Source organism: Bombus vosnesenskii, unplaced genomic scaffold, assembly GCF_011952255.1.
Source record: "Bombus vosnesenskii isolate JDL3184/JDL3185 unplaced genomic scaffold, Bvos_JDL3184-5_v1.1 scf7180000013436, whole genome shotgun sequence".
Lineage (NCBI taxonomy): Eukaryota > Metazoa > Arthropoda > Insecta > Hymenoptera > Apidae > Bombus > Bombus vosnesenskii.
Window position 1 is genome coordinate 257,724 of NW_022883050.1, and position 22,015 is coordinate 279,738.

The 22,015-nt window shown below is 44.9% G+C and overlaps 1 protein-coding gene across 2 annotated transcripts in view; it reads left to right on the plus strand.

Annotated features, from left to right (window-relative positions):
* Positions 1 to 7,505: 7,505 nt before the first annotated feature.
* LOC117238142 (zinc finger protein basonuclin-2-like) overlaps positions 7,506 to 22,015 on the plus strand; it is a 262,847-nt gene continuing 248,337 nt past the window's right edge. Inside the window, exon 1 of one of the 2 annotated variants that reach the window (XM_033502799.1) lies at positions 7,506 to 9,646. In XM_033502799.1, the coding sequence (XP_033358690.1) occupies positions 8,969 to 9,646 (678 nt within the window). In that variant the 5' untranslated portion in view covers positions 7,506 to 8,968. The remainder of the gene's footprint in view (positions 9,647 to 22,015) is intronic. The other variant, XM_033502797.1, reaches the window with a different exon arrangement.

Genomic DNA, 22,015 nt, shown 5'->3' on the forward strand with positions numbered 1-22,015 from the left:
GGCGGAATTGTTTCTTGCACTCCCGAGGCTGGGGCAGCCGCGAGTCGTACTTCTACGTTGGGCGAAAGCGCTACCAGTTTCGTAGCCTTCGATTAAAGGCCAAAGGATATTTGAGAACAAGTTTACCTTTGCTTCCGAGTCTTTCGAAACGATGAATATTATCAATTTTTCAGTTTTTTTTAACGAAAGAAGAAGCTAAATGAGCACATTTATACCGAGATTTTGCGTAGAAAAATGAAATGAAATGAATTGTAAATACTCGATTCGTGTAAAATTTCAGGAAAAAATAATTCTATAGATAGTTGCAAACATACAATGTTTGTATTTACTTCGTAGGAATCGCTGCCTATTCGATAAGCATGACTGCGCGCAATAAGAGACAAGAAAGTAAAAACCGTTCGCTAACAGCAAGAAGAATAAAACATAGAAGCTAAAGACCCTCGACTAACAATAAGAATTCTGACACCAGCGGGCAAAACGACTGCTGTCGTAGTTGCGAAGCGAAGAAATCGTAAAACGGAAATTCGCCAGGCAGAAAGCACACGAACGTGTTTCGAAAAGTGGAGAAGAGCACGATGCGACGCGTTCGAAAGTGGCGAGGAACACGAGGCACATCGATCGATCCGGCATGGGACGGCCGTCTGGCGTGGAAGAGTGCACGTAGTGTACGCGAAAGAGTAGGCTCGCCTCCTCCAGCGAGAACTGGTAACTGCTGCCGCTATTAAATGCAGACACGAGCGAGCACAGGCCGGAAATTGCCTAATTTCCTGAGTGCGCACGCCGATCCGTCAACCTGACGTGACGGGGACGTAGTTGCACGAACACCGTGACTTTTAATGTCAAGCGTCAAAAGAAACTCGCTGCCAACTATATGGACCAACTTTCGTCTACGTAAACAGGTAGGTCCGCTCGATCGTTCCTCTACGATTCGGTTACCCACGGTTCGATCTTCCGGAACTATGTCAGGCAATTGTGAAAGCGTGTAATTTTCCACAACTACAGTCTACACAGGATTTTTTTTTTATTTCTGTATAAAACGGCGCACTTCGTTCGCTAGCAAAGGGGAGTTGTTGCAAAGAATTTCATGGGAAATTAATTGTTTAGTTAATAACGTCGAGGCGTATTTGCACGACACGAATTCGATTAGAATCGTGCGTAAGATTAATTTTTAGGTCGAGGATACGATATATCATTGTTCTTCGTAATCGTCTATCGTATCTGATATTATTAGCTGTTACCTACTATGTATATCTAGTGAAGAAAATATTATAAGACACGTTGTTAATCCTCTCTGGATCCTTTGTTCCAATGGCTACAACACAAACACATTCACCGGTCCTAGATGCCTTTACCAATAACTATCCACACCCAAAATCTGCAAGTACCTACTCGATAAGTCGACAAGCTCGAACTGTTTAAACACAAATTCGAATTTAACAGCCAGCATTACGCATTAATCCGCGGATCGATAATCCGTATGAGGCAACAATGATTAATTAGCGATCACGGAATGGAACCTGTACCAACATTTGGTAAATCCGCGTGCCGTGTACCGCGATACGGATACGACGATGTTTGTCGAGTGAATTTCGCCAAGCGGAATGTATCGAACAGCGACCGACCGGAATGTATCGAGCAGCAAACCATCCGGTCGATACGCAGTAAGCTCCAGCCGCGAGTGGCTATCGAAGGAAAGATTAGACGCTCGACGTGGGTCGCCGGTGATAGAGAGACTAATCCCGGGATTTAGTGCAACTCGTGTGAGCAACGGGATAAGGTGACAGTAGATAGGAGAAAAGCCACAATTAAGAGACGTCAATCGCTCGAGAAACGCGTCAAGGTTCGTTTGTACCCACATCGACAGATCGAACAAGACACGAGCATAGGTCGATTCCACTTTCATTCAAAGCCTCGAGCACATATTGAATTTACAACGATTTTCGACAAACTCTCGTCGAAGATTTTTCGTCGATTTCATTCGGTTCTCATCTGACATTCTTTTCGTTTCGGGCATTTGGTATTTTATTTCGAGAGATGGGAACGAAGAAATAACATTGAAATCGCACGTTGTGGAAACTGAAAAGCAATCGAAGCTTTATTAAACCGAGACATTCACCTACCTACCAATGGAGAAAACAGTTTCTTTCGCTTCGCGGATGCGTATCGCGAGCCAAGGGTAAAAATCACGTTACACTCGATTAAGAGCGTAGGCTGTAATAAGGAGCTGGAAAGGACTAATTTCTGGCGATTCATTGAAAATTACGAGCGAGCAAGTCGACGAGATCGGTACGGTTTAGTCAAGGTAAAAGGAAAAGAAACGCGGGACGTTCGATTCGCATAAAAAAGCGCAACTATGCATAATTTTTCCAGTCCAAGTTTTACGAGAACTCGTGCATTTTTAAAAGGCAATTTCAGCGCGCCGATTCCTCCGGCCCTCTCACCTCGTCTCGCCTGCGGCGGCCGCACTTTTCTTTCAGCGAACGGTCATTTTGTTCGAGTAGACGTCCGCGTGGTCACGATCCATGACGAAGAAGCCCCGTAAGGAAATTTATGCGCATAGCCACGAAGGTGTATACCCGAGCTACCGACTAGAACCGTGTGTCCGTGTGGCTGCGTGCGCGCGTCCGCCAAAAGATATTCCGTAACTCGCTCTCCACTCGTTACAAAAGCCGACGCTCGCGATGCTGCCAATGTTACGAGTCAGCCAAAATACGAAACTATTAATTAACGAACCTGTCAAGATCTTATCATTGAACATGTCAAGCGTTTGTGAAATCCGTCTTTCTAAATCCTCCTGCGATCAATATCGTAAGAATTAGAGAATCCGATGTTATAATTAATAACAATAAACAGCGGGCATTAGAAAACATTTGTAAACACTATCTATAGATATTATTTCTTTCTCATTGAACTTAAGTAGCGAAACTACGAGAACGTATGGCAAGAGGAGTGTAGAAACTTTAAAGTAAGTGGATGTACAGGCTTATACGCAGTTATATTCGATGGCCACCGGTATTACATCTGTTCCTTACGATTCGGTCTCACCGTAAGCTCGGAACCCTGGCGTTACGCAATTCGCACAGAGAGTCGATCTCTTTAAACACTGGAACAAATCGCTGTGTATTTCAGTCAGATATCACACGAAAAGCCAACATTCCTCCCATGAAATTGAACAGAACTCGGACACGGTAACGCGACACGGTGAACGGTATACGCGAGAGAACGGTGCAGCAGCACGTACTACTGCGCAAAAGCGAGAACGTTAATCCAAGGAGGCTGGACACGTTTCTCCTTTGAAGCTCGGCAAAGCAAACAAACAAAGAAATTCCTTTCTATTTGGCCTCCAATTCAGTTCCCGATTCAACATCGGAAATAGCCAACGGCTTGGAATCATTGCTATCCGACAGTCCGGTTCTGCTACATGTCGCTCGTGTGCCGTACGGCCGTACGGCGGCAGACGCGAACCACATGCGCCGTGGACAGCGCACTCGAGCGCTTCCCCCACTAGCAATCGAGTGGGCGGAGTCAGTTATCCCCACCGCGCGACATCTTCCCCTACGACCCCTCCGGTGCTCTCCCCACCACGCGAACGTCAGACCGTGCGACCGTGATCACCGACACAGACGCACCGGTTGAGTCGAGAGGGACAGAGGGACGGTTCGTGTCGTTCGAGAGTCCCCTTCTTTCCCGTGTCGTCCGCTTGCTGTCCTCTGGCACCGGGGATCCACGCCTTCCCACCTTCCCATTGGCTCGATCTGTCCCCGGGCTCTCTGGTGACACACGCCCATTCGCGATCGTTCTCCAGGAAACGGTCGGCAGGATCGACGTTGGTTGCTCCTCGGTGAAAATTCTTCGCGAGATTGCACGTATTTCACCGGTGCGGCGTTTTGCCCGACATCCTTTGACCGCGCCGGTAATTACTGGTTTTCGCGGAAGAACAGGGGGAGAGAGGGGACAGAGAAGGGTGATACCTCTAACGTACACGCCGAGAGCTCGGAATTTTATCGTGCAAACCGTCCTCCGGGCGGAAATTGGAAATTAGATTACTCGGGGAACAACTCGATGCTCGTACACCGCGGTACTGCTCTGCTGGGTATCGTCGGGCAGATTGAGAAACCCAGACTTGGAGAATCCGTCGTGCCGCGAATAGCATCGGTGGTTGCGGACTCTGTTCGGATAGCTCAGATCGACTGCATATGTATGTACTTACTTGGGTATTCTCTATTTCCTCGTTGTATAGTATAATATGTATCTCTATCCGTACATAAAAAAAAAACGTTTGTACTTAATTTTTATGTGGAAGAGATGGGAATGATACTAGTCACTTTCGCTAGACATCGTCTCGCGAGTTCAAATTTTACCGGTGTGACATTGACAAGAGACAATTCGGACACGTTGTCAAGCATGGTGTTATGTATTTCACGTAGGTATCAATTTATATTGACACGACTCGATGATATGTTAACGTAATGCAACGACGGAGTAGCTTTCAAATTCGCACGAACAGCCCCGGAAATAGGTCTAATTTTCCGAGGATCTCCGTTACAGCTGGGCGTATCATCGTGTAATCTAAACAAGCCGGTAATCGATGTATGCGTTTGACGTGGGCTTGTTTTTCTTTGCCCTACGATCCGTAGCCCCTCTGTTCCCCTTCCAAGTTACGATCGGACAGCTGGGAAGCGTGGCCCGATTGCGTAACGAGGACCCGCGCTCCCCGGCACATGAAATACCATCGTTTTCGCTCGGCTTGTGGGCTATCGCGCGGAAAACCGCGCGTTATCGCCAGACTCGACTGCAGAAACGAGGCTGAAAAATCAACAGCCACGCTTAAAGGTCGCGGCCGAGTTCACCGCGGACATTTTTCGGTCCCGATATGTCACTGTCAACTAGTATCGGTTTCGCTGACGTGTTTCGGTTGCATCGGCGATGGATTTTTCCCTTTTGCGTCGCAGTTGCAAGAGATAAGACTCTAAGCGATAGAGATATGGAATAAAGTCGTGACAAAGTTATCGAAAGGAAATTAGCGATTAACGATAAACTTGCTTAAAAGATTCCTATCTAATATAAGGAAAGTAAAATTTTATTCTACCACACGGAAATATATATATAAAACGCGGCGTAAGAGATTAAGTTCCTTTAACGCAACTTGATTGAAACGGTAGATCTATCGCATCTTCTATTCAGCTTACGAGATTCGATATGTGCCGGAGAAAAAAAGAAACGAACGGACGACCGAGATGAACGGAAGATGCGACTGCGATAACCACGATGGAAATTGAATTCTCTCACCAGTCATCCCGCTGTGAAAGTACATACGTATACGCATGCCAACCGTTGGGCGATCGATGTCGAGAAAAGGGAACCGAAGGTCCTGTCTCTATTGTCTCGAAACCGGAGCGCAGGTAAACGCGCGTAAGTACTTACGTCACTCGCCAATACTGTTGTAGTTGAGGAATACACGGGAAACCTTGAACCTACGATAAAAACGATGGGATAACATAAAATAATAACTATTAAATAATTATTAAACAGATTAGTTATCAAATAAAATGAGATAAATAAATATTCCGGTTCCTGAATGTGACAGCTTTGTTAATTGTATAACGCTTCCTTGGTATTACTTGAATCGCGTAGGTACTTTTTAACGAGATAGGTATAAACAGCGTAATGAAAGGGATAGGTAGTTGAATTTCATCGAGCTTTCTTTAGTCCGTTGCGTAACACGCGCGCAAGTCTTAGCGGCTACTTAACGTAGGTTAAGCTCCCATCCACTAGGCTGTCGAGGGATGCCCGTTGATCTAGTTAGCGAAATTGGAATTGAAAGCGTGACTGTTCGACATTACGATAATTTATCACTCAAATAAATGTTCGCTCGTGGTGTTCAGCCATATACAAGTATCAATTTACATGACGCAACGGATACGTAATCTGATATATCGTGTAACGGCGCGCACAGAATCGCGAATGGCCGTTCTCATCGAAACAGACGCCGAGGGTAACGCAGAATCGGAAATGATAAATTTCTCTCTTTTACGTGCCACAATTGTAGGTGCTTTCCTTATCGACTACTCACGTCGAACGCTCACCGCAACATCATTTTTAACGCATTGGTTCTATGCGTTGGTTTATATACATATCCACTAGTTTATTAACAATTTCATTATAATGTTGTAGACAATGGAACGAGACAGGTACGAAGGTAAATAAATTGCGTTAAGTTAGTTTAGGCGTTCGAATAAGCAACATTTATTAGTACGAGCTTTAAAGTTGCCTGTCTCTCGTTTATTTCGAGCAAATGGCTGTTCCCTTCTTGCTTGCCTTTATATATCTTGCTTATATTAATGCTATATATTATGCTATGCCATATATTAATGATGCTTTAATGGAATGGGAGTGTTCGTTAACCTCTCATGCTCGATATTTCTTTCCGTTAAGTTAGCGCCACTCAGCGAGTAATTACGCGCGGACAAACTCTTCAAATAAAGCAGCTTATTGAATTTATTTGTTACGTACGATTTAGCATGATTCAAATACCAATCTGTCATCGATATTGAAATAAATAATAATTCTGTTTATGTCCTTGCTTAACCTGTACTGCGTATAACGCGACTCGGTTAACATAGAAATCTATATCTAGTTAGTAGAAAGTTACTTAACGAAATGAAAGAAAAATAGTACTGACCTGTAAATTAGTAAAAATACAGTAAGAACGATCATATTACAAGAACGACGATCTTTATCCCGCCAATCGTGTATCACATTTGTAATCCAAACGTAATCTCTGTACATGTACATTAGTATATATATGCATCCCGAATTTCAGTAGCATACGTACATTAGCCCCGAAGTTAGGCACAGATAATTGTGTACCCTTTTTTATCGACATAGATCGATTAATTGCAACTCTTTGGTACGTAGCGCTACGTAAGACAAAATACCGCGAAGAATAGTTCAGTTTTCCCGCGTCGTGTCCCATGAAAATTGTTTATGCGTTATTCGCGTTCTTTATCGTACGATTACACAGTGTATTTTGTGCATAACCAATGAAGAAGCAATAGGCACGAATAAGAATGGAAGAAAGGAACGAAGATAGTGGTAGTCGATTGCCCCATTGATATTTACTATGTCCATCTTTTCCAATGGCCAACATAACCTAAAACGCGTAGAACTGGAACGTAAAAACTAGTCGAAATGTTAAAGTACCTACGTCTGAAAGAAATTAGAGTATCAGTAACAAAAAGAGGCGAAAAAGACGAGGTTTAGTAAGATAGACAGGTTTGAGTAGGATTGGTTTAAAGAAGCACGGTTTATCGGGAGATGGTAAATGGGCGAAAACACGGCGGAAGAACGCGTAGACACATCGCGAGAAGAAGTAGTAAGCCGTGAATAGAAGTGCGCTGGTAGATTCAACAAAAGGTGAACCCACAAAGTGGATCTAGCCGTATAGGTCTGTAGAAGGCGGGAGGTAGCCGGCCAACTCCGTAGGTAGAGATATATCGGAGCTCGGGCGTATTCGGGCAGGCTCGTGCGTTCCCGCTGGCTGGTGGTGGCCGCGCACCTCCGCCAAGTTTCACGCTGCGTGGAACGAAACTCGTACGCGATCAGCTCGACCGAGGCAATCCGGCATCCTTACGTATGCTCGTTGCGTTCTTGACCGATATGGTGTTCTTCTCCCCGTAATTAGTGACCCTGATCGCGAGATAGAGTCGATCGCGAGAGCTAACACCGCGTGTCGCGTGAAGAGAGCTAGGTTCGATCCCCGGACGGTTTGACCCCCTCTCGCTGTCTGTGACTGAACGAGAGCGAGCACGTCGGTTGCCGCTGGATTCTCGAGGCAGTGTACCGTAAAAAGTTCGCGGAACACGGTGAAAACGCGAGTCGTCCGTTCCTCGCGCGTACGTATATACACGGTGCTTCACGCTCGACGACGTTTCATCGCCTCTCACTATTGGAGAGGGAAAAAGAGAGAAAGAAGAGAAGCTCTGAAGCGTATCTGTATCGTTGACACTCTGTCCGTTCGCTCGCGTCGAGAGCTACCTGCAAGTGACAACCCTCCGGAGGAAAGCCTATCTCCTTCCTGTCCACCGAAGCTTAGCAGGACCCTTACGATTCGATGCGACTCGTACGAACGACAGTCGACGAATGACGAGAAGGAAAGGGTCCCCGATAGGGCCAGGTAACGATCCGACCAAAGGAAAATCGGAGTCGTAGGCGGGGCCTAAGGTCGGGGACACGTGACACGGAAACTGTCACGCCGCCCTTGTCCTCCCCTCCTTCACCCCCTCCACTCGACCGAAAAGCACCGAGCCAGCTATACGAGCGCTGCTTCTACCAACCGACAGCGTGCCGTCGAACGCTTCTGTTCGTTCGTCGAGTCTTCGCTTCTTTATTTCGATCTGTTCCATCGACCAATTTTTTCACACTGGATATGAAAGCGCACGCTCTGCGATTCCAATGCTCCTGTAAGAACACATGCGTTCGAACGACGCCATCTCGTTTCTCTACGCCTGTCACGTTTAGAATTTTACCAATGACGCATCGGAAGCAGTTTTAACGATACTCCAAACTAAGCAGCAGGTACACTTATACAAATATATGATATTTCGTGACACAAAAAGTGGGAGTCGCTACAACATCGGCAGTGTCTGAAAGCTGACATATTCGCCTCACTGACGTCTCTCTCCTGTCTAACCGCGTGACACCAAGGACGATCATCAAGGATTATGATAATATTTCATTCAAATTCGATCGTAGCTCGCAGTCACGACACTTTCGACGATCAGCCTTTTCATTATCCGTAATCGACGTTATTCAACACACCTGGTTTCCTAGTTTCGAATGATGCTCGTACGAATCAGTGATCGTCATAACACGTCTGTGGTCAGTTTGCCGATGGTTCGACCGAGATTCGACGCGGTCGAATTCGCGGTTTGACGCGGGTCACCGCGTCGCCGTGAACGTCCAGAAGATGCAGCAGGGTAGCGTGGGTGACGGGGACTCGGCCCCGAGGAATTCACCGAAAAACTCCAACTTGAGCGACGCCGACGGTCGTATTCGAATTAAAGTCGAGGCGCCGGAATCGACGGAGGTATTCGACCTTAAACGAGAGCCTCAAGACGAGTACCATACAGTCCAGCATGATTACCATTACGACAGAAAACCAATCGTTCCTCCAACGAAGCTCGATGGTAGTTCCGAGATCGTCAACCAATGTCAGCCACCACATCAAATTTATCCGCGACCGGTTACAACTGCACTCCCGAATTCTTATGGTTTCCCACATTTTTATGGACCGTCAGCGATGCTGCCTCCGTCGTTTCATAGCTCTAGACCATCTTCGGATCGACCGATTGGGAAGATCGACGAGCATGAGCACGAACAGGAACGTTACAGAGTGCCCGTGTCCAGTGTGGCCACCAGTGACAGTGTTTATCTGCATCATGATGCTCATAGATACGAGATCGGTGATTATCACGGGAAAGGATATTCAGGAATACCTTATGCCGCGTTTCGGCCTTCGATGCAGCAGCGTACTGCGGTATACGCTAGTCATCATAATAACAGTGGCTATAGGGTTGCGCAGTATCAAAATAGGAAGCGCAAGTGGAGCGGCGCTGCGCTCCGTGGAATGCCGCCGTCGATGCCAGTGAGTTTCCTTTTTTCTTCTTTGCTTCCGATTACTTGCAATTGATCTGGTTCATAGGATCGCCAATGCGTTATATGCAATTCTATTACAAAGAATGAAACGTTGTTGGTACTTACTTTTAGCTTCGATAGAGAGATTTAGTTAATGTTAATGTTTTCCGCGTCCCAGCAATCAATAGTTTAATCGTAACGACAGATTTTCTAGAAGCAAATAGGATTCGGTGCGATGGTTATTTTTCTGTAACAAATTAAACGTTCTATTTCGTTTCTTTTAACTCAACTGGTAAGATTTATTGAAATATACAATTGTGTTTAAATTGCACACAATTTTTGGTGCATACAGCGGTAGAGATAGAGCGAGAGACATATAAAGGAAACGCTGTAACAATTATTTGATTGTGACTATTTACCTATAGTGGTTGCTATCGCATTATCCAAAAACACAGTTCCTCGTGTCTCGATTCTCGTCTACGCGAAGCGCGATCATTTGATTCGCTGCAGTCCGAAGTGTAACTCGCTAAATATCGACACGCAACCGAAGAATATCTTTTGTCTGAGACGCGGAAGCAACCGTAATTTTACTTGTGGAAGATTTTTAATTATATTCGACATTAATAATGCATTGAACGCCACTTTCTTCTGTTCGGCGCTCCGACGCACTGTAAACAAAAGCGAATTGCATTACGTAAGAGAAGCGCGTTTAATCGAATCCGCGGATATTTCACTGACATTTTACATGGACGCGAGGTGGTAGGCCTGTGGTCCGTTGGCACACATCCAATTTTCGTACCACCCAATTTTAACACAACTATCCAACCAGATTATACGAGTGATTTCTGACTTTTTGTGAAAACGATGCGATGTAATAATACGGCGTAATAATATCCTTGCAACCAACGTGTGAATAATATAACTCGCTACAACGATTACCCCCGTGAACATAATTTGTAATAATCTTTTCGTAATTCTAACGTACACAGAAAGGATCGTGAAATTTTCTTCGATACTAATTCGCTAAAGATGCTCGATGTATCCGCGTTTAATTTTACAAAGCTAGGTGTTTGAAACGTATTCTATTTAATTCTAGAATCGAATGAAAGAGCTAGGGCTTAACGCGGTGTTGCCTGATAACATACTGAATTTGCCTGTGATTTTTATACGCGATCGACGACGAGAAATACGAGAGAAAGTGACGTGTAACTCGGGTCCAAGGAGGAATCGTTACCGGTCACGACGCGTTATCGTCGCACGACCTGCGAAGAGTGCCCCGGGTTCCCGCTGGTTTTAATGAAATCGAATGAAAGTTGGCGATCGTTCGGTCAAAAATTACGCCGATCCATGGTCGAAATTACAGTGATTACACGCGGCGTGTCGGTTTGGCCCCTCGAGGGGTGGATTCTCTGGGCGAACGCGAACCGGGACGCGGCGAGGCCCATTCAGCGGCGACCGCGTCGATCACGAGCGAGAAACGGCCGACGCGGAACGGTTTGCACAACGATTATTATAATATCGGTGGATTAAAATAGATGCGCGTGTGGCGGACGCGTTTTGCCGGCGACTTCTGGTCTGGCCGCGATCCGCCAGCCAGCGCATTACATATTCTATGGTTATATAATGCGTACGAACAGCGTGGTTACTTTACAAATTACGCCAACAGCGGCACGGCTACCGCACGCTTCGATTAATTCAAATTGCCCGCGCGCTTACCCCGCATGAATTAGCTCGGCGTGCCCTTTTTCCTCCGCCTAATTGAGACCTACGAAACGCGCATAATCCGTGGAAGGAACGTGACTGGAAGTGGGTCGCGATACTCGCGATCGGACGTTTCTTTGGGTCAAAGGATAACCGAATCGCTTGATCGCGCAACGTCCGCTTCGACGTATCTACGATCTATACGTACGTGTTCGTGTTCCGTTTGTTTGTTGCTTTGCTTTACCTGCTCGTGAAAATTTTATCTACGATGTCTATCACGGGTCACTGATGGTAACGAGTTCCTACGACATTCGCATCGTTGTATTCTCGTGGAAAAAGTCGAGTTACTCAATTTGCGCTAACCTAACTCTGCGTTATCCCAGCTTTCCATTTTTACCGATTTTAATTGGTCTCCGGGTTTATCACGCGACCAGACCAGCGTATTTCTCGACGCGAAGAGAAATTACCGCCAACGGCTCCAGAAAACGAGAATGAACTACGAGCTGTTGTCCGTTTAGGCGCCCAATGATGGCGAAATCACGCCAAATCGGGCCGAGGCGCGACTCTAGCTGTTCTGTCGGCCACTTCCGCGCCGAATTTGTCCAGCCTCGATGCAGCCAAGGTTCTCTCATCTGCATACCGTTTCCTCTCTCTAACGATCGTTCATCTTCCGCGCCGGGACGCACGCACCTGTATCGAGATAACGCGGCGTAACGTATACCCGCGGCGAATAAGGGCATTGAATCGAAGCCGATCCCTACGGCTTTCCTCGGGTTAGCTCGCTCGCGGACTACCGCGGCTCGGTCTATAAATTTCGTACCGGGAAATCGTGCACCTGCGGCCGCACTCCTCCGAATCGATCGAGATCGAAATGGAATCTGTTTCTGCGAGTGCAACGATCCAGGAGATTGCGGGACTTTTGTCCTAGCACGTTTCTTATTCTTGCGTTTTAGTTGGAAAGTACAGTATAAAGTAAAATGCAGAATATGGTAGAACTAACGCGTGTAGACTAATAACTAATAACTAAGCGTGGAACTAATTTCATTTTGCAAACAGACTGCTTATATAATCGTAAAGGCGTAGAGAGAGAATGTAAAGCAGTGGTTAGAGGGAAGAGTAAAGTATACATATAAGGTAAGGAAGAAAAATGAGAGAAACATAAATCCTTCACCTAATTTTTAGATTTTATACGCGATTCCGTACATACTACATCCAGCTTGTTTATATATTTTACGGAAAGTTCGCCGGAAATGTGCGACTAATTAGCAAACACAATTAATTTGTTCGGAAACTTGCACAGCGATCACGTCGTGCGTATAACACTATATAACGATTATTTTTGCTTCCGCGAGACATAATATTGTATGCATCGAATTATTAAGCAAGACGCAGTTATCGCGTAGCGAGTCACCATAAGCGAGATAAAACATACACTTTCAAAGAAGTAAAAAATATTTTTTCACGCATTCGTTTCAACTGCTAAGCACTCGTTTTATGTTCGATATTTGAGAAATTAAGATATGCTTTCGATGGCTAAAATTTAAAGCACAGGAGAATGGAATTATATAGACCTGGAAGATAAGAAAAATATAAATACAATGTAAGCACTCGACTTCGGATAACGAAATATCTTTCTTTTCTATTAAATCTGGGCTACGACCTAATATCGATACAACGGTTCGTTAAACGCGAAATACATATAGGTACAGCGCACACGAGCTATCAACGGTTTATTCGGAAAGTCGTGAGATAATCGGAATTCCAGCAGATCCAAAAGTAACGAGAGATGGAAGCAGCACGCTTCCTCGGAGAGATGTACTTTATCCGTGCATACATTTACGCGGACATTGAAGCGCGCAGCCGGTGCAACAACTTGTCAGTCGGCGCGTACCGAAAAGGTTAAAGGCTGCCGGAGATGAGTTATATAGTCAATTGGAATCGATCACGAGTCACCAGGCATTACCGTTGTTCCTTATCGATCCCGTTACGGGGCATGGGACGCCCACTTAATAATTTCGTTACGGCCAAGGAACCTGTGTAACATTCAATCTCAACTATTGTGCCGTCAATAAAGAGGATTACGGAAGTACAACTGGAACTCGTTTTACGGGGCCAACGACAGTTCGCCTTTTCTCCTCGCGAATCTACCCTCTTGTTCGATTTTAATAATCATATTATATATATCTACGTCTAATTAGATATGCCACTAACTATAAAACATCGTGCGGCGCGTACAAGTCAAACTCGCTGGTTGATACGTCGAATAAAATCATCTATTCTCGGGCCGCGACTCGTAACTTGTACGTAACTCGTATAGTTTGCATCGTGTAAATAACGCGGTGATGAATATTCATTGGACGTTTCGCAATTACAACTGATATACTTCAATCGGCGATAAATTAGAGGAAGCGTTTTGTAACTATGGTTCATATCAGCTACGCGATATTTAACGCGAAACCGTGTCAATTTTCAAATAACATCGTGAATAGATCGAAACGAGGAAAGAATTACGTAGGTTGGCGCGGATGGGCCGGGACCCGGAGCGATTCCGCTCGCCAGATGCGATTTACAAGCCGTGGGCCCAAACGGAACGCGTTTTTCTACCTGGACCCTGTCCAATTGGCCGCAGCACATGGCGCTGCGTGATGCGCGATTCGCCTCGTCTCGTATCCACGCGAAAACAAGCTCGTGCAACGCGCTTTCGCCAAGCTTTAATTGAGTCGACGAGGAGAAAGTTTTTTTTATGCTCACGATCCAGGGCAAAAAGAAATAAAGGGATCGTTCACGGTTAATGAAGAGACTCCATAATCCTGGGGATACAGTACGTGTTTCTACTAAGTTCAGTAAACACGTTTTACACGTTTTACTCGAAAATATTGGAATCACGTTTCAAAATCACGTCGTAATATGTTTGTATGGGGTGTCTCGAAGTTGAGCTGGAATGCGTTAAACTAGACACAAGTAAGTAACGGGTTTGTGCGAACGAGTTGATGCATCGAGGAAGAACGAAGAACTGGACAACGATGTTTGGATACAGTTAGACAAGCATCTAATATGTTGCGCATGATAGATGATGATAGAGGTTAGGTAGACGTTATTCTCCAAGATGGATAGGGAAGATCTGATTCTTTAGTCTGGGGATATTATACAACTTTGATATTGTCGTTCGTTATGTGCTGGGAGTTTTAAACACACGAGCAGTTGACTAGGACACAGTCAATGCCAGAGATTTATAGACTAATATATTCGTATAACGACGTAGGAATCACGTTCACAATGGCGAATAATGCTTGGAAAAGTAAAACTAAACGAACGTACTGTAGCTCTTCTTACGTTTATATCGATTCGTCGATCAGTTAGATAAGAGCGCTAACGAGGAGTCTGACGTCGATTAAAAATGTATCGAGCAAAACGTTAGAGGTATAGCAGGTAATATTATTCGTGATTATAGAGTATTCTCTATTATTTACCTATTTCGTTTCACTTGCAAGTGAATGAGAAACGGTATCTGATGATTCACTTTATAGCCAAACTTTACCTGCCTACTATTGTGCTACCGAGTAGTTGAACCATTTCATTCGACGATTAGGTAGTTATTCCTCTCGAAATCAACGTAACCGCGACATAGTAACGAACTACGTCCACGGTAATTTTGTGCTTTGTACCGGTCGATTCACAGCCGGGCCGTGATTCTGACATAAAAAACGATGCCACGGCACTCTGCGGCTCTGGGTTCCATTGTGCCGGCCTCCGGCGGAGGCTGCACGCTTTTCATCGTTAACAAGCATGCTAGACAACGTTTGTTCGCTGCCACTCGGCGGGGAGCACGCTGCAACTTTTCTGCCGTGACGATCGTCCGAAGAATCCGGAATTGCGAACCGCTCCGGCTTTTCTGGATCGTAAAGCGATTTAAGTGCGCGCGGCGAGCCTCGCGAACGTCCGTACAAGCGGACGTATGCGGATGAGACGACGAAAAACGACACACCGCGTGACTTTCTGTTTTCCAATGTAAAACGTTGCTGTTGGAACACTGCTCTAACCGTAACTCGTGGCAAGAACTTGAATAGTAGCGGAGTTTATTTATGGTTTTTCTTCTACTTCGTATTTTCTGGGTCAAAAGTACAGACGCGCTATTTAACGAACTAAATATTGAACGGTAGAAATAATGTATTCCTGGAAAGATCTTCAACCAATGGTCCATAAAGATCAAAATGATTAATTGCTAAAGATCGTTCGATTCATGAAGTATCGGAACATCGATCTACTTTCTTAATTGCGAATCCCGTGTGTAATCTCGTGACGTTAATGTAAACATTGCTACAAAATCAGGTCGTATCTTGATGAAGGTATTTAGTAGCGCGTACGTGTGTTTCCATTGAGGATCGTCGAGTTAACGACAAGCGGCTCGCGACAAAAAGCGTGCACAGCGTTATTACCGCGAAACCCGGCATCCCGATGATACGGTGCGGAGCTGCCAGTTTACGCTCGTTCGCACGGCATCCCCCTTCGATACGGCGCGCAATCGCGTGGCTCTACGTGTCACTTTGTAGCGCATGAATAATTAATGGCCAACGTTTATTTTCCGTGCCGCTTTACGGCCCCGTTTTTTCATTTTCCTCTTTGGCTTCTGGCAAATACCGGATCGGCCGACAACGCATTTCCGCCTCGGGAAAAAACCACGCGACTGATCCGCCTGATTGCATCCGTGTAATCGCCATAATTTCGTTTTGCGTGAACGTCGCTACGCCTTAATCGTATCACTTTCTGCCACTATTATGTCATTTTCTTAATGAGGTAATTTTCGCATCTTGCAAATTCACGATGAATTTCTTTTGACACATTGATTCTCACCTTTCTTTCAGTTCTCACAGGTGTCCGATAATTAATTCTTTCGGTAGTCTTAAACGTCGTTTTAGGAAGATAATTTTGTTCTCAATAAGAGAACGTAGATTACGTGATTTAAACACCTTACGCATACTACAAGCTATTTAGCATGTTACGTATCACGTATTAATGGAATTGAATGGCAAACAAATATTTACGTTTATAAGAAATTGAGAAACCGGCTGAACTGAAAGTATCTGTCTATGAAAGGCGAGAAAATCGGATCGAAAATGACCAAACGAACCGACGTAGACAATTTCATCGCACAAACGGTTCTATATGTATCCGGAAGATTCGCTTCGGATAATCGAAATGTAACCGCGAGGCAGGATATATCGGGCTAGGTGAAGGGGGATGGTTACGTACCTGCACGTATTCTACCTTCAGTGAAAGTAATAAAGTGTACCGTTCTCCTAATTACACGAATTTTTGTCGAGAAACAAGCACATCTGTCGTAAACATCCGCCGCAAGATAACGACGCTATCGTGCAACATTAGTACTGCAATAAAAACCAAGCTCCGCATTAATCCTATCTAAAATTGCATCCTACGAGAAAGAAAGTAACTTCTCCTCGGTCGTGGTAGGAATTTATTTGGCGAAACGATACAGGAGATCGGCATTACTGCTATCCTTGAAGACCATCGCCACCCTTTCTGCAAACAACCGGCACGTTAAGTGGAGTTAATGAAAAAACGGTGCAGTTCTTGAGGAATACGGTCCGTCTCTCGAATGGAAATCATCCGTTACACGGCTCAAGCGGCAATTCAGCGTGTGGTAGCCGAAAAAGTGGGTAGGTAGACAACAACCCCCACGTCGTTATTAAAGGACGAGACGTTGGTTGTGGACAGGCGCGCGATAGGGCGCGTGCGCGGAGAAACCGCAACCCCGAAGCCGCACGCTAATTATTTATTCTTTGTTATGCTTTCCTTTTTCGTGTGGCATGGTGTGGCATGGCGTGACGATTCTCTTTCTTCCTGTCGCCACGTAAGTACAATTCGTCTCCACTTTTCGTTCGTTCTATTCTTCGGACGCCTGGCGTCTAATGGCTTTTCCGGTCTTCTTTTCCAGCGGAGATTGCCAACCAAATGTCTCCTATGGTTCTTAGAGCGGCATAAACAAAGGCGATCTCTCTTCTTCTTATTGCCAGTCGCTATTTATCGAAATTTGTACGAACGTCGTGGCTAATTTTTGCGTTTCGGTCTTTTTAACGGTTTCGAAGGAAGCTCGGATTTGCTTTGTTCCGTTTACGCGAAAAATTTGTAATGGTAATGCGCGAGACGCAGCGATGTGATCTACGACGGTGAAGTAGGTACATCACGGATGACTGCGCGTAATTGCAAGAAAAAAAGGAAAAGGATAATTCAGTTTCATGCAAATGCGACACGTCGTTAGGTTGAAAATTGTCTTGAGCCGATGCGACCGGATGGATCGTTTTCTCCGATTCGTTGGCGTATCGGCCGCCTTGAACTTAATCCCCATGGAAGGAAACACACGGCGCATAATTACATCTCAATATCGTCGAATTAAATTTCAAAATCCTCGGAATATCCTTCTGCCGGTCATTATTCACGGCAATTATCATTAATTTACTATCTGTGGCAAATAGTAATTAAGTTTTTGTTCCGATCTCGTGGATCGAACAAACATATGTCGATACGCAAGATCACCGTGCATTTTCCCATATGTATTTTTCTCAATTACGGCATTTTTTCTTCGTTTCTTCTTCCTCTCCATGTGAAACGTCTCCTCAATGAGCCAGTGGCCGGACGGATAGGCAACGAGGTGAGACCTCGCGGAAATTCCGTGAGGACCCGTGCATTCCTTCAGGATCGATCGACACGCACGAATATTTTCACATAACACCGAGAATTCTATCGTGCCTGTCTATCGTGCCCGGCATTGATGAACACCACGACGTCATACGGGATCACGCGAACACGTGTCTCGATGCTTTAACCGCGTGTAAATGCTGCTCTCGAGGGACGAGTACTTGTCTATGGGTGACAGGTTGCGTTTCGATAGTGAACTATGATATTTTCCTTCTTTCTTTTGCAAGGAGTTTATATTCTAACAAATAATTTTCATATTAAATCTATTTCCGCGTTGTAACATATCACACTATCCATATCGAACGTTACGCTTCCTTGTAAACTGTAAATTTCTATTTTTGGAAAGTACATTCACCGACCCAAAAAGTTAAAGGTTAACGAGCCAACACTTACATTAAGCACTTATCTGCTCGCTTCGGAGATACCAGATTAAGTACCAACAGGAAGACACAGAACCCTCATAGGATATAGGCAAAAACCTACATCTTATTGATCACTGTCATTCAGTAGAAATAAAAACGTTGGTTCGAGCGAACGGTTTCGTGGTTGAAAAACGTTCTCGAGTTTTGCCCATCGACTTCCTTTCTCTTTGCCGACTTATACATACTTATCGTAAATATATACCTAATTCTATTTACAGTTAATAACGTAGGAGGCTGGATGGAACGTGTCCTTTCGAGGAACGTTCTTGTAATATCGGCTTGAATATCGACAAGACGATTTCTTTTCGTAGAAAATTTTGCGCTGTAAAATCACGGACGCTGGAATAATTTTGAAATTAGACAAAAACTTTACGGTTTTACGGTAACTCCGAGAGAATATTATTTTCGTAATCGATTTGATCGCTTGTCTAAGAGACGTAAATGGGAAAAATTGGATTTTAGAAGAGAACGAAGTTAGCCCTTTACGATGCAACTAACTGATAAAACCACTGTACTTAAATATGTTAAAAAAATGAAATAGTCTTTCCACGGGTTTGATAAATTTGTCCGTAAAGAAGTTAATGGAGGCTTATCTTCTTCCGCAAAACAGTGTCCGCCTCGAAAAGGGTGCTTCGCGTTCGAGTACCATGGACAATGCACGTTACATTGATTCTTTACGAGGCCACTTAGATAGCGGCAGCGTTGTAAGCGCACATTGAACGTTATTGTAATGCGGGTAACGTTGCACACCGACGCCGATTATGTTACAAAGACACGGAACGGCCGCTTACCGGCTTAGCCTACCACGCTTTACGATCGCTGACACCTACCGACCCGCCAGCGATCGCCGGTATTATGATCACGACCATTAAAGTAATTGATGCTATTTAGAGGAGATACGCTTCTCGTACAAGTTGACCCCGTGACATCGAGAACCGCGTCGCGTGAATGATTTCGATTTAAATAATTTCGACCGAGAATCATTCTGATCGCGTTTTCGCACGAACCGAACAAGTTTCCACGTCTAAGCTTCTTTGTTTATATGCATTGCAGGTTGCTAGTACGAGAACGGTGTAGCGAGTTTATAGTCGTTGGAGTAGAATGCCGATGCACGATACTGCTAGGATTTCGTGTCATTTTTATAATCTTTCGGCTATTTTTGATTCCTGTTTCTCTTTAGAAAATTGTCTGGTCTTGAGAAAATTGATCCTTTGATAGATAGCCACGAGGAGTAAGAAAAACAGTGATATAAACAACATTAAATGATGGATGGTATTTCTATTTCAAGTTTTTGTCAAAGTATTTGACAAAAATTACATTTCCAATTGTAAAAATTGAATTTGTCAAAATATATCCTCGAAGGAAAGAAAGGACACTTTCATCGAACAATTCCGGTTGCTGAACGCACAAGCAGGATCTCGATTCTCGATGGCACGACACGACGGTCCACTTCTCACCGTAACGAGCAGATATGGTGACTGGTCAAACACGACCCAGTGATTCTTTATGGGCCCATTAAACGCTCTCGGACTCATAGTCGCGTGGTAAACATTATTATAATCCGACTAGCGTGGCAGGGCCGTGCCGATTACTTTACAAAGGCACGAAGCGACTGCTTTAGGGTTGCGATTCCGCTTTACGATCGCTGACACCTAGCCTTGGTGGAAGCGGATCGCGTACGCGCGCGCGATCGCTCTCAGATATTACGAGCTCGAATATTAAAGTAATTGATGCCACCATAAAACACGAAACAGCGGTGTCTCTGCCGGTTCCTCGCCTCGGATCGCCCCGCGGTGCTCGATTTAACGCGCCAATATTTTTTCCGCGCCCTTTCGTGGAACCTGATGTGTGGATATCGACGCTTGTTTCCTGGCTAAACGCCTGTTATTATTTGTGCCAAGATTTTTCATCCGGTGCCCGACCATTATTCGTTTCCTTTTTTATTTTTCCAAAAGACTGTTTGCAAGCCAACTGGATTTCATATTCTGCAAGAAATATTTCTGCAATGGTTGTTTTACGCGCGATACTATTCTTCTGTTTCGTTCAATGTTTCATTCAACTTATATTTATTTTTTTTTTTTTTACTTTCGAACAATGTGGATATTTATGCATTTAACGTATGATTATGATTAATAGTTTCGAAGTTTATGATTTATAAAGCAGCCAAGTTAATTTGAATTGGCTACGTAATGTAAGTATAGAGATACACAGCGTGTACCATCATCAGATATTCATGTCGATTGGAATATTTATATCAATTGCAGATCGATAGTCCAACTAGTACATTTAATTCGTTCGCTTCCGATATATCCGTCGCTGTCATCAGTGGTACACCTTCTGCCATGATTCCTTTGGCTGCTACCGTGGCTGCTATATTTAGAAGACGGATTCTCCCTACGGAGTTCATTCTTCCCGGCGCGGCGTGGCGAGGGGTTCTTTGTTGGCGTCAAACGTGCTCGCGTCGTATATGAACGTCGATTAACCCTTCGCCAGATAAAGTGGAAGGTATACCGCCGATACCCTCTTTGAGACTATAATGTTTTTCAGCGATAGGCGTTGCGCAATTTACTTGGATTTTTAGCGTAGACAGCGTAGGTATATTTAATCTTTTTCTGTGTGAGTATATGCGAGCCGCGAGAATTTGTTCTTATTTCCAAACGATAATAACTTCGTAGTTTATAACGTTTGCAATTACACAATTAGTTATCGATCGCTGTTTGAAACGCCGATCGCGAACTTGTAACTTGATAAAACTAACAAATGTACGCAATTAAATGTAACAAGTTAGTTCATATTTGCCGCGCTGCCTGAAACGAAGCAATTGCAAATTATCACTCGCATCTTAAAACACGAAAAGTATCACACCGTACGAAGTGTAGAACTGGTACAGCAGTAGACTTAAACGTTTCACCGGGAGGGTTGGCGCTTCTTCGCACGGCGGAATAATAATTTCCGATCTCCGCGAGTCGGTCGGAACGACTTCATCTCCCCGGGGCCGGTGTTCATCGCGACAATGTCTACCCCGCGGAGGCGCGCTGTAGCCGGAGGATTTAAGGAGCGGGTAGATCGCGTAGGCGGCTGCCTGCGGCCCGGTGTAAACCGAGCTTTACGGCGCTCGTGGCCCCGTCGATCGTGAGATCGTATTAGAGCGGCGCGTCGGCGCCGAGTTTGGCTTAGGTCGATGCTGCGTGTCGAGGGGTGCCGAGGGGCCAAGAATTGTGCCCTTCTTCTCGGTGTACACTCGAGGGTAGGAAGAAAAGGGACAAAGAAATCGAGAGGAGGATCGTATATACGGTGCGCGAAAGAAAGGTAGAAGGGGGAAGAAATAAAGAGAAATATAGAGTTAATGGGAGAGACGGAGAAATAGATCGAAGGAAGAAGGTAAGAGGCGAGAGACAAGAGAGAGAAAGAGAGGATCGAAGGGCACATGGAAGGAACAGCGTGTAACGATGTATCAAGCTGTTGCGCCCCTGGCGTGTCCGGCAATGGTGGATCGTCGCTTTGAGCTGGACCGCGCCGCTTCGGCTCTGCATCATGCCTTT